The sequence below is a fragment of the Amblyomma americanum genome, chromosome 7, assembly GCF_052857255.1.
Source record: "Amblyomma americanum isolate KBUSLIRL-KWMA chromosome 7, ASM5285725v1, whole genome shotgun sequence".
In the NCBI taxonomy this organism is placed as follows: Eukaryota; Metazoa; Arthropoda; class Arachnida; order Ixodida; family Ixodidae; genus Amblyomma; species Amblyomma americanum.
Window position 1 is genome coordinate 79699059 of NC_135503.1, and position 14043 is coordinate 79713101.

The 14043-nt window shown below is 42.9% G+C and overlaps 2 protein-coding genes across 2 annotated transcripts in view; one reads left to right on the forward strand and one right to left on the reverse strand.

The window, feature by feature from the left end:
• Positions 1–4133, reverse strand: part of LOC144097272 (putative 4-coumarate--CoA ligase 2) — a 107718-nt gene extending 103585 nt beyond the window's left edge. The window contains exon 1 of the mRNA XM_077630016.1: positions 4067–4133. The gene's annotated coding sequence lies outside the window, so the exon portion shown is untranslated. The remainder of the gene's footprint in view (positions 1–4066) is intronic.
• A 3314-nt stretch (positions 4134–7447) lies between these two features.
• LOC144099353 (uncharacterized) overlaps positions 7448–14043 on the forward strand; it is a 30552-nt gene continuing 23956 nt past the window's right edge. Inside the window, exon 1 of the mRNA XM_077632581.1 lies at positions 7448–7584. Within this exon, the coding sequence (XP_077488707.1) occupies positions 7450–7584 (135 nt within the window). The 5' untranslated portion in view covers positions 7448–7449. The remainder of the gene's footprint in view (positions 7585–14043) is intronic.

Here is a 14043-nt window from a genome sequence, read left to right on the forward strand (position 1 = left end):
GAGCTGAGCATTTTCAGGTGCCCAACGAAACCCTGGAAGCAGGCTATTTTTCTTGTTTTGACGTTCGCAGTTTAGGGGCCTTTAAACCTGTAGCCGAATTTCACTCAACACTAGATTTCCGTTTGTTAGTAGAGAGAATTTTTGCTACATTGGCATGTTTTCCTGGAGACTGTTCAGCAGACTCCTAGACTATGTTTATCTGAGAAAATAATCAATGAAGCGTGCTTTACTTTTCAAGGGGATGCTGACTGAGGTAAGTGCGAAAGAATATTTTAGCACCGGTTCCTTGCACTGCCCTTGGAATCTTTCAAAAGTAGGAAACAGCCGCGATGGAATCCGTACCCTTTGAGGCGGAGCACGAAGGCGAAAGGGTCACGTGTTGCCAAACGGTCTATCGCGCGCTTAACGTGTCCGGCTTACTGCGGCCTATCGTGTGTACGGCCCATCATGCGTCGTCTTTGAGCTCTGCTCTTCGGAACCCTGCAGAAAGAGTCCCGGGCCTATGGTTACCGCTACCTTTAAAAAGCGGAAAAGCCTTAGCCTGCCCGCTCACCTATGCTATTTAGCTTAAAGCAGCTAGGACACGCACGTGGCATGCGAGCAGTGCGCCCGTTACAGGACAAATCATGTAGTTGCACGTTTCTTTTTAGCTGTGGCGGCGAATCCAATTAAACGGGATGTGGGCGGTGAACGCGAGTATAAACATTCAGCCTGCGAGGTTCAAAGCCTGAAGGCAAAGGGTAAAAGCGTGAAGTGACTACAAACACTGTTCGCAGCAGCAAGCGCCAGACACAAGCCTGCTAATTATTTTCGCCACTGAGCAACTGTGGTTATACACATTAGCTCAATGGAGTAAAATAAGCGGAGGTCATAAACAGGAGCAGTACACAGCTGTCAAGCTGTTTAGCTACATCCTTCAGCCTAGGGGACATAGGACACGACAATGTTGGGAAAAACCACCGGCTGGATTTTCTAGTCATTTTTGTTTTTTTTCTCTATCTTGGTTTTTCTTTTAAGCAAAACTACCGGTTGCTTCTAGTCGTTTTTGTTTCTCTTCCTAGGCTGCTTCTTTTTTTTTCTTCTTGATTGCACGTAAGACATCCTCCGCAGATTTTTGGCAAACATGAGAAGCCCTTGGTTGGAAAATACTGTCAGCAATTGATACAACCACTGTGACAGCGCAGTACAGGAGACGTACGGCAAAAAGATAGAAGGAACCATAGCGTTGCTAAGCGCTCTCTGCTTTTGGAACGTAAAGCGAAGAAATGCCCTCTTTCGATTTGCGCAAGATAAGATTGACCATTGACATGTCCCAAAGATAAAAAAGTTAAATATTTTTAGCTGCTTTACTATGCAGGTGACATTATGATAGTTTTTTATGTGAAGCATGTTTCTAAAAAGCTGCAGTTAGAAGAAACAGGTTAGAAGAACCAGGCGTCCCCCTGTCTTTCCTCAGTTACCAAGAAATCGAATAACTCTCATCCATACAGTCATTGCATCGAAACCAGCTGCTGCATGAGGTGCCCGGTGGTAGTAGCTGGTAAATTTGCAATTTTCTTGGTGAAGACTACTCTACCTCGGTTGCATAATAAGTAAGTCCCATAGCTTTTTAAGAAAGTTAGCACTATCTTTAGATTTTAGGGAGCGTGAGGAAACGACACCTCCGTTTCTTTGTAGAAACGAAGTGAATTCTTAAGAAATTCTCAATAAGTGAGTTATGCCTGTGGTTATGAATGAGAATCGATCACTAGGATGCGAGGGTCACGCCTTTGATATGTCAGAGTTTTTATTTGTTGCTATGAGATGTATCAGCTTCTCTTTTTGAAGGTGTCTTGTTTTACAACATCCGGAACTTGAGAAGAGAGGAGCCTCAAGAGGGATTACTGAAAGATCTGGATATTACCAAGGGCACAGTATGTGCATCACTTTTGGTGTACAGCTCGATCGCCTGTCAATGACAAAGAGAAAATAAATCGCTTTGAGGCAAGGACAGGATTCTTAACTGTTCTACTGGTCTGTGCACAGGTGAACAGCGTCGTGAAGGAAGTGATAAAGGATGGGGTGAAGGTGGTATAGAGAACGAAGTGGTGCAATAGATGGCTGGAAAGAAATTTCGACCACCTTTCGTTCTCTAACGTGTACTGACTTTGTGCAGCGCATGGAAGTCTCTTAAACTACGTGTCTGTTGAAGTTCAACCACGAGCCGCCCTCATTTCTCCAGCATCCTGCGGCTCGACAGCCGAGGAATGGCTAAGCATTGAGTGGAAAAAGGAAGAAAAATAAGAGTAACTACTCATTAGCATCCACCAAAGTGCGCCCGTTTGTGTACAAAGTTGTTGCTGTTTCATTTATTTCTTTATTTTATCTATTTATATTCCTTGTTTTTGTGTTGTGTGTTCGTGTTAGAAAGATTATCGTGTTACAAAATACATGAAAAAAAGGGGGTTGAATCGACTGTGATCGTAACATAAACTAGAACTGTGTCTAAACAAGCAATTCTTCGTACAAGTAGTGACGGACTGGGAAGTCGTGTAAGTCATTGACACTAGAAGAAGCTAGAGATTCACACAGAAATGTACAAGATATTGATATCATTGAGTGCAATTAGCAGATATAGGAACAAAATAAAAATAATTTTTGAAGCTGTTATACGCACAAAAGGAACGAACAGCTGTTTCAAGAAAATACAACGAATATACTTTTAGATGAAAATAAGCACACTGTTCATGCACTTATCTAATTAAACCATCAATCTTCAAAGCAACCTGCCAAACAATTTTTAATGGAAACGAAGGGAGGAACGATAACACTACAGACACATGCTCTGACACACGAAAACTTTTTGTTGTTTATTACGACTGTATATCTCCAAGTGAGTACCATTTGCAATAAGTGCTCCATGAGCTGTCAGAAGCTATGATGATGACGTTCGTAGTTTTAAATCTTAAGCCTCTATGGATGGATGTAAATTAGAAAAAAGTTAACATTGACTTGGGCCGCTAGGCTGTGAATGCTTGCCGTAACTGTTGTGCCTTTGATACAATTGTTCGCCTTCAGCGCTTAACTGATGATCTCTGCATAGTTTGCACCGCGGGACAACCTGAACACAGTGTTCTTGCGATTTTGAAATTTTAAGCCTATCCGGGGTTAACAACGTTACGATCGAAAGACAAACTGGGGCAAATTTCGTCATTAGCGGTGTAGATTGTAGTTGCGGAACCGATCTTGGCACGTGGAGCGGCTTGTATCGCCGCGTTGTCTGCTTTTGCATCTTCTTTCAGGTAAGAAACTTTGCGATAGAGAACTCTACTGCCATGTCAGATGCTTGGTATTAAAAATCAAGCGAGTAGTCTTGAAGTTCGACCGCTTTCTCTTCAGAAACAAGTGATGCGTTTTCGGGGAAGAAATTCTAATGTAGGCAACTCAGAGACTTGGCGCTCAAATATAAGCCCCATATGTGTTTTTCATCTCTGTATCAGGTCTTGCAGAATGCGAAATTCAATCATGGAATCAATACACTTTCGCTAAAATCATTAACTTCATCTCTCATTTTCAATATCATTTCTTCACTTCTCTTCGCGACTTCAGTGCAAGGTATGTACATTCACAAGAAATGGACTCGGAGCATTTTATTGGAGACACACAAAACTTTTGAGAGGGCTTAGATGTTATAAAGGCCAAAAACTACGTGGCCTGAAGGCGGTAAAGGAAATGAAAATTAAAAAAAACCTGGTAGTGAAGCGCAAAACCGCACACCTGGATAAAAAGAGGAAGTGCACGGTGCGCGATCATGGCCCAGAATATGTGTGCCCCCTGTACACATTATAAGTATGCATGAATGATGGCCGATATTCATCGAGTGCAGTAGCAACGCAAACTAAAAATGACCTGGGACGAGCTGAATCAAATGCTGAATTGTTCCCATAACTTCCATGACCTAGAATACTGTTTTTAACGGTTGAACACTCCACTGCGGGTGCTAATGATTAAGAGCCTTGAACCGAAACTGCCATGCGTCTGCAGAATCCATCGCCAACGGCCGTCTCTCACTTACGCCACAGCTCACCTTACTTGTGGGGAAGAAAGCTGCACGATCACTATTGAAGTAATTTATCCGACGCTTTCACTGCTGGCGTAGAAACTGCTTAATGTACCGCACACCTTTGCGCATTTTGTGAGCGTGAGGGAAGTGCGCATGGCATGAACCCAGAAAAAAGCGTATTTCAACGACCGGAGAGACATGCCGAAAGCCAAATAGAAAGTGTCGCGATCTGGGCGATATGTAGCCATAAACAGTGAGAATCTGCGACCACTGCCCCCTGACATTACCGGCCGCAGTTATGGAACTAACCACTGTGGCAAGAAATTGTTTTTGCAGTGCTTAAAAAAGAAAGTGGATTAGGTGCATGCAATCTTTGCCAGAATTATTGTGCACATCGAGGCTCGCGCTCTAATTGTGTTAATACACTGAAAAATAGCACCTCTGAATACAGCGGCGCCATTTAGATCATTTTCTGATCAAGTGAAAGGTGAAAAGCGGATAGAACAAATGCCTACCGACACTTAGTTTTAAAATTCTTTGCAAGAAACTGAGACACGAATGACCACATTTGTGCTTGCGAGACGATATATTCTCTGGATAAAAAGCAATCAGGCTTTATTGGATTAATAACACTCAGTATGTCATTCTGACGAGGATATCGCATCAGGTTTGAGGCTGTTCGTCGGTTAAGGCGTAAAAGTTGGCGTAATATAAGAAAAACCGGCATGCCACTAGGTATTACGAATGAGAACATATGTGAGATATTTGCTTCAATTAGCATCTAGTTTTGTTATAAATGAATATGAAATCAAATGAAAAGAAGGCCTATTAAGGGTGAGGCAAACGTTAGGAGAGCACGTCTAATCATCCTTTATGTAACGTCGCAACACCGTCAATAGCGACATGGCCAGCAAGGTGATATGACAAGTAGCGGAATGTCGAAGTGAAACTGTAGTGGTTGGATAGTTATTCCGAGATCCCAGCAGGGAGCTGTAGTAATTAAATGAAATACTGTTGGGAAATCTAACATACTTCGTCAGATACAGAACAGCGACAGCTCTGTATACCCCTGCACAAACATCCCTTAAAAATGAATGCGTTGGAAGTGTTAGGAGAAAAATACAGAACCGGCACTACGTCAGCGGACGGGGAAGAGAATCACGAGAATAGGAACCACACCGAATAGAACGTGCACGGCATTTGCACGTACTACGCACTGGGTTGAATGGAAAAACCGTTACGTTTTCTCCTACAGATAATATTTTATAATTCTCGTTTGCAGGACCGTTTGGAAAGTATTATTAAGCACGATATCTTTGAGACTTCTTCCTTGCTGTAGCCTTTTGGTGCTTGCGATTCCTTGCACAAATCAGAACCAGGGGGCGAGTGTGTTAGCAGGAGGGGCCAAGGAGCAAAGAACTCCGACAAATCAACGAGTCTCAGTGTCACTTTAACAATCTAACAGATGCGACTGTCATAATAAAAAAAATACAATTTTGAAAGCTTGTAATCGACTAATTAGATGCACCAGAAGATGTCCTATTGCTTTAGAAAGAATATTAAGCTAGTGTATATTTCACTGTGGGATTCTTTATACAGCTGGTGGCCGAGATCTTTTCACAGCGCCTGAGGAGAATAGCACAGTTGTCCAGCGCACGTGACACGTAAACATTCCCTACTCTCTGTTTCCTTTGAAATGTGCTATATTAACGGTAAATGAAAATCCTCCTACAAGGAAAAAAAGACTTACAAGATTAGCAGTTCAAAAAACTTTAGTTCCAATGTGTGGAAATTTTCAAGGGTGAATTCCTCTGCGGAACAGGCACAGGAAACTCAAAGAGCAGTTCCAGAACGATTAGGAAATTACGCCAATCACCGTTTTGGCACGAAAGCGCTACTTCACTAGCAGAGCGGAAAAACGCGCGGTATGCGTGAATCCTCAACCTTTGACCTTTGATGGAGCACCAAGGGCATAGGCCTTGCGCAACTGGTGCATCAGCGCGGAACCAGCACCACTCTACTACCCGCGCGCGGCTGCTGACAACGGCTGACGATAAGATCTTACATGCGGTTGCCTATGAGGCGGTGTTGCCTCAAGTGCTTTCGAACATCCTACTCGGTTAAACAACTTTAAAGCCCTACCATTTTTCCCCATGCGCACTTTCGAGGCGTCTTAGCCTCTAGCAGAATTTATTTCGCAAAACTAGGACCACGTATTCACTTGCAAATAAACTGTGTATGTGCTACACTGCCAGCATGTCAGTGTCGTTCGTGAACATTGTTGAATTCAGGAGACGTGTAGACAATGTTTACATGAAGGTATTGTCACGAAGAAGATGGCAGTGGCATAGATCACGCACTCGAGCTAGGCCAGCAGGCATTAAATCATCTGATTGCGATCGCTCATCTCGTCTCATTCTTCGGCTGGCCGTGACATAACAATGCATTTAAAGAAGCGTGCGTTACATTGTGAGAGCAAGCGAATATACGTAGATTGGAATAAAAGTTCAAACAGTTCGCTTGCGCTCCTCTTAGCAGCTCCCAGCTTGCTTTAACCCTAACCCTACAACGACACGTGCGTAGTATGTGAACAATGCTTCCATAGCACTTATCCACTTTCGGTTGCATTTTAATTTTTTTGTGTGTGCCAGGGAATCCAATTAAAAAAAATGTCTGTGGCGTATGCGAGCAAGAACATTCAGCATGCGAGCTTGAAAGCCTGAAAAAAACTGTCAAAAGCATGGAGCGACTGGAAACACTGCAGTGGTGTTGTGACAGCAGGCGTCAATCCGAACCGTGCTGATTATCTTCACGCGTGCGCAGCTGTGCTGCCAGAAACACAAGATAAGCAGTGCGGGAACGTAAAAGCGAGTTAACCAAGGAAAGCGTAAATTAAAAACCGTTTTTATCACACAATAATTCAATTCGAATTACAACTGCATAAAAAATTTCAACAGAAAGTAAAACAGCAAACGCTCCATATGAAACCAGCGTGTATCTTCTTCGCAACCGCGAATTTTAAAGCATGCACAGAAAGGATCTTCACCACATAAGGCTTCATAAGACCTGGTGTTCTTGCTTTATCCGTGATGAATTAAGGGGCCACTTCAGAAAGAGCTTTGTTTTCCAGCCGTCATCGGAAAAGCTTTATATAGCTCTCGCGTAAGCTTATCTCGTCACATAGAAAGTTAACTGTGTTGTCAAACAATGAAGAGCACTTTCACCTGGACTTATCTACAGCAAGGTTGTCACGGGCGCTTATAAAAGGGCAGGAGTATTTACTATCTTCTCTGTTGTCATTCAAATGCACCCTGTTTGGTTCAAGTTGTCCTGACAGCATGACAAAGGGGTCCCGTACACAACTCTTGAAGCGCAAAACGTCAACTTATGAGTACGCCTCAGCCCGCATGTCTTTTAACTGTTTCTGCACCTCTGATTATTTATCTTTTGCGCACAAGCACTATAGTTCTGCAGCGGTGAAACAGCGTACACTCGTCATGCTGTTCAGCCTCTTCAGCGTACGTGGCACGCCACCCTTGCACGTAAGGCAAAATCTCTTTGCGTTTATCTTAGGCGTTTTGTTTCTTTCTTCTTGTGCTTCGTTGTTTATTGTTTCCTTATTATTTGCACCAGACAAAACCTTGGCTGTCTTCTTCGGAAGTCTGGCAGGCCCTTGGTTGCAGAACTTTGGCAAGGAATTTGAATCATCACGGCATCAAATTCCGCTCTGCAACAATCGAACCGAAGGAGCATAGGAGGGCCCTTAACGCTAATAAACACTATTTTATGCCACGATATAGAGCTAATAAGTACCTGTTTATTGTTGCAAAAATAAAATAACACTAATTCTGATAATGCGGCGACAATCCGCAGTTATCTTCCCAATGTGCGCCGCTAGAGAAATTCACTAGTTTAGTTCCTTTGTGAAAAGAGCTCAGTGTCGCCGTATCTTTCGACTGCTATGACGAAATTCAATAATAAGCTAAGGCAGCTACCAATACTTGATGATTAACCTCGTGTTTGGCGCATGGTAGCCACAGTTGCTTATGTGCCATAATACCTAACACAACACACCATATCTTGATGAAACAAGCGCTTCTCAAGGTGGGCACTGTAATTATATTGTGTGCCTGAAGGTTCCTGGCAAGATCTGTCTCGCATCGGTTGCGTAACAAGGAGACACTACAGCTGTTTGATGGCGTTACGATATGTCCGGAAATGAGCGCGAATGCATGAAAGAGGCCCTAGATATCTTGGAAAACGCGGAGAAATTTTGTATAAATGAGTTGCTACTGTGACCATGCCTGAGAATCAGTGGCTAAAATGCGCACATTTTGACTTTTTTGATGATGAATAGTTTTTACAGTGCAAAGTTTGAATTGTCAGTTAGCGCTGTGCACTTTTCCAAAGCTTTACTTCACGTTTAGGACGCCCTCTGCTTCTGTACCAACAGAAGCGTACTTCTGAACAGCAAATAAAATGCTAGCTAGCCCTTTTCACAGTTTTCATTATAAAAATGTTGTGATAATCACCATCAATTTATGTAAACGTGCTAGAAGGTATGGCAGTGGGCATTAGAATTACACACAACTTCTGTCTTCGAATGGTAATATGTGGGCTGGAACGGCAATCATCGTTGTGAAATGTTTTGGGAGCTACAATATAATCCTCATGTCCGGAACGCTTTGCTTGCCACCGCTAGTTAAGCAAGTCTGCCTCTAATTTCGGGAAGGATCGTTTTATGCATCGTAACAATGTAGAAAAAAATTTATTCCATAGTTGAGCTGAAAGTATCTGAAGAAGTGTCGTTATGGAAGTGGTAGTTTTAATCGCCTTTTAAATGGCAGGTCACCAATACCCCCGAAGAAAAAAGTTTACAACAGCTGTATCTTACAGGCGCTCACCTACGGGGCAGAAACATGGAGGTTAACGAAAAGGGCTCATCTCAAGTTAAGGACAACGCAGCGAACTATGGAATGAAAAATGATAGGTGTAACGTTAAGAGACCGAAAGCGGGAAGAGTGGGTGAGGGAACAAACACGTGTTAATGACATCCTAGTCTAAATCAAAAGGAATAAACGGGTTTGGGCAGGGCATGTCCTTAAAGGTAACGGAGTGGATTCCTAGAATAGGCAAGCGTAGCAGGGGGCGGCAGAAAGTTAGGTGGGCGGATGAGATTAAGAAGTTGGTGGGATATGGCGGGCGCAGCTGGCAAAGGACCGGGTTAATTGGAAAAACATGGGAGAGGCCTTTGCCCAGCAGTGGGCGTAGCCAGGCTGATGATAATGATGATGATGTATGAGAGGGCTTTGGCAACTCTTCTTAGGGTAGATTCGCCGCGAAGGCTTCATACTATTACGCCAGCGAGAGCGTCTCCAGCAACATTTTGTGCAAAAGCCACATACGTTGCCGAGCGCGCGTTCTATATATTTTAGACCTCTTCTTTTTGGCAGGTAAATGTCCAAATCATAACGTTATCAAAAGATTAACATATGAATCGGTGTGCTCTTTCGTCACCTTTGCTGGGTGTTGCAAGTAGAAATGTTAGTACCAACTAGGCTCGGCGGTGCCACACGACCATTTTTGCCACATCCAGCAGAGGGAAAGTTTGCGAGAATTCTCTTGCATCCAAGTAAGAGCAGTAGTGCGGTCGATCAGCTGACGCATCGTAACGATTGCGGATTGAAGGAAGACGTGCCCGAGTGGCTGTGACTTATATCCTATCCATCCGATACAAAGCGCTGAGATCAAATAAATCTGAACTATATTTTGTTCTTCGTCACTCCTACGCAAGACAACAGAGAAACGCCTTTATTGCAACACATCCACACTCTACCTAATGTATTATACAGCTTCATGCTCACTGACTCTGAACTTGGCTCCTGTTGAAAAGCAGGTTATTCAATTAGTTTTGTAGCTTTTTGTCCTTAAGTTTTGTGGAATCACTGCGGGCTTGCAGTTTCTGCTTGAATATGAATACTACAGGGCTTTTCTTTCATTTTAATATTGTTCTCTCTGCTTTCAATTTTTTCTGAAGACCAATGAATCTCCTCATATTCATTTTCCCCCTTGTTTTTGTCGCGATGGTTGTTCTTCTGCCCTGTTTTATTATTTTTCTGTCCGCTACGCCTGCCGCTAGCCTTATAATAATTTAAGAATATTGAATTTGCCATTGGGAACTTTTTCCTAAATAAACTATAAATGATACCTTATTTTATTCGACTCGCCAATTCGACAAAAGAAAATCACTTATTTTCTATTTGTGCCACGCTGCGATTTTAGCGCGTGTGCTTGGTTTCAGGTGGCTTCAAGCAAGTTTCAGTGCATAGTTAACATCATGCTAGCGTTTCTGAAAAGGCAAGTTTTCTCTTTTATTAATTAGAAATATCAGTGAGAAAAAAGTCCCATTCATGCATATTCGAAATATATACGAAATCATCTGCAAGATTTATTACACGAGTTCCCTCCTTGCGCGCCTGCAAGCTCCTGATGAGAGTCAGTTCCAGGGCAACAGTATGTGCCCTCTGCGCCAGAGAATAGCTCTGTCGATCAAGAGTGCTACTCGAAGCTCTATTAAAAAAAGTTACTGTTGAGGGGAATGGGTTCCTGATGGTTTTGTATTAACGGCCCAATAGCTTCAGTACAATATCATGAAACTGTAAGTTTTGAATTTGATAGATTACAAGAATAAGTCTTCAACCAACCCACAGTCCTGCGGTTTTCCGCTTCAAGAAATAAGTAGCTATAGTTGACTCATCCCGTTGCAGTCGCACAGCAGCGAAAACAAGACGGGCAACGTTTTTGAGCACACTGCTAGCAGCCGCCGCAAATTGCTGGATTTTAAGTAAGGTCACCAGTGAAACCGGTTGTGATGTCTCTTAGAGGCTGGCTGTGGCCGCGTTTATAGGCTAAACTTCGTGTCTCGCACTGGCTTCCTCTATACAGGCAGTAAAATTCAATGTTCCATTTGAGCAGTAATACTCTGTTGCCGCGTTTCAGTTTTCGTAGGTGCACAGCACTGGAAATCTTTTTTTCAGGAGACATATTTTTCGGCATGGTGTGTGTTGTGAGGTTTTCCCAAGGTCATGTCAGATCACTGGCGTGAGTTTAAATAATTGATGACACTGAAATTAGGTTAGCTTCAGTGACGATAGAAGGATGAGGCTATTGGCTAGTGGGAAATGACATGAGGTTCCATAGCGCCAATCAAGAATAGGCAAAACAGGAGCGTTAACTTGCACTGCACTTTTTTGGCGCTCACAGGATTAGAAAGGAACAAACGGAGTGCGCAGAGAAAAACTTTCGAACTCTTACCATATCATATGAGGGAAGTTTGAAAAACCTGTGAAACTTGCTCACTAGTTAGCCTCTATGTTTCGATGTTTTTGTGCGTGTATTTCTGTTTTGTCTTTAAAGCCTCGAGGGGTTGACGTGACAAAAGATCAAGTGCTTGTTTACTCACACCCTGTTTGCTCCTTTATAAACCTGCGAGCGCCAAATAAAAACGGTAATTGCTAGTGTCTTGTCCATGCTTTGCGCTACGGAACCTCATGTTTAGTGAAGCGCACGTCTACCAAGTACACCGTAGAAGCAGATTAATATCATGCATTTATACCCATGTTTTTGCGGGGAATTACGAAGATTAAAGGCCATTTTCGCGATTTTTTACGTCAAGCAGACACGCTCCCCGCTTTCCGGTTTTGAGAAAAACTCTTTAAATGAAGATTATTGCACAGTGGCTGCGTTTAAAATTGCGATGCGAAATTATCATTGAGTTCGGCAATTAGGCTTGGAATATCAGCCTTAGCACTGAGCTAAAGTAAAAAGAAATTATTGAAGTTGGGATGGTTATCAAACATGTACAGTTCCCGTCACAGTTATTGTGCCCGCGATCGCACAATACATAAAGTCCTTTATTGCCGGAACAAAACAATTGTATTGCTCTTTGCAGTGGACATGTTTTGTACAGATAGAGTGCAAGCTCTTCTAGCGTGCAAGGACAGAGTAACTGAAAAATAGTTCTCCGTTCACGGCACGTGGCAATGCACTAGTGCACCCAGTTCAAATAACATGAAGGTCAGAATGGCATGAGTTATTTAGATACAGCTCCGCAGCTAAAACGTGTGGCTATGAAGGCCAGTACTAAAAATGGGGTCACAGCTAATTCCCGAGCTGAAAGAGAGCTACATTAAGCATTAAACATTAAGCATTAGGATGTCTTAGAGAAAGCATTCTTTGTCGAAAATCGAGAACAGGCGTGCATTTATTGCTGACATTTGTACGGCACAATCGTCTCCAGTTTCTTTACTGCCGTCCGACGTCATACCTTACAAACAATGAAACAATACGTAGCAGTATGACTAGCCGGGAAGCAATCCTCTTTCCTGATTTTGGGACCTGGTAAACAAAATGCTGTCTTGCATCGTATCTTGTCATATATCATGTCTTGCAGCATACATTTAAATGGGTTCCGGGAAGAATTCTCGTACAGGGCACGCAGCAATATGAGTGAAAATTTACACATTCTGTCGCGCGAAATAATATGCAGGTGGTCATCTATATGTGGCGATATGGCGCGCCTATCCCATCGTCTCGGAACTGTGTTGTGTCGTAGAGGTCAAGTCGATAGTTTTATGTAATAATTATGTGGTGTAAGCCCCGTGTAATTAGGCATTTAAAGTAAACTTCCCTAATAGTGTCATTCTTAATGAGGAGAAAACAGTGAACCGAGAAAAGCACACGTGATGTAGCCTCTCTTCTCAGCCCTGCGCTGACAGATACCCAAAACAAGGCACAAGTTGTAAACTGCCTATGATACACGTATACAACAACTCTATGCAGCAATCAACTGCGGCGGTAGATATCGGTCGTAGTTATTGGCATAAGTGATAACGCGAGCATTTGTTTTGCAAATGCTTTAAAACAGCATTTTTCTTACATGTAAATTTTGGTACTGCGGTTTTGAAGTGGGACTGGCGTTAGTTTTTCAGCGATCTGTTTTCATACGTTGAAGAATACTACTCCTGAAACGGGCAAAAAAATAAAATAAAATTGAAAATAATAAAACAAACGCCACGCCCCTTCTCTCTCCTAAGATTCTTTTGAAGCGATGTGGGCTCGAATGAACACCACAGTGCTAGCCAAGTTATTTACATTATTTAATAGCGTGAAATCGGCAGTCATGGATAATGGTACATGGTCTGCTATAGAGGCAAGGGAAATCGGGAGTCATGGATTAATGGTACAAGGTCTGCTATACAGCCAAGGCTACTGTCCGAACCTCGACTTCGATCATACTACTTGGGTCATTGAAAAAAAGGCAAGTTGGCCTAATTTACAAGAAAAACTGACCGATTTCTTGAAATAACAAAAAGGCCAAGTTGGCCTAATTTAAAGGAAAAACTGCCAGATTTCTTCACATAACTCCTGCGTTTAATGCAGGAGATGCGGTCCTTAATTATCAGGTAATCACGTTTAGAACTGATATGGAATAAAAATAGAAGGAAACAGATATGATTGCGAAGTATTGAGGAATGCATGAGAACTGACGGGTAGTGTAATGTTGCGATACAGCCAATAGCAACGTGGCAGGCTAAGTGGACTGATACGTAGCGAGGTGGTGGAGTTCTGATAACAATGTTTGTAACTTCGTTTAGAGACGGCGGTGAGTAGCCACAGGAGATACTGCAATGTAGGTGGTATACCAATGCTATTCGCCCCTGGTACAAAAGCGTGAGAGCAGAATGGCTGCATCAAAATGGCGGGGTAAGTGTGGAACAAAGGAGAAAAGGTACTATGAGCGCGCCTTCGCGTACGGCTTCACGGAAGAGGCTTCTATGGCAAAGACCAATGGTTGGTGCCAAGTACAATACAGCACGTTGACTTTTTTTTTGCCTTCTGCTACTTGGTCTTTCTGGCGCGTGTCAAAACGTGGAATTGAGAGCTTGACAGCGAGAGGCAAGGGATTCTTTGGATACAACCTTGCCGCACGCGAGTTAAAA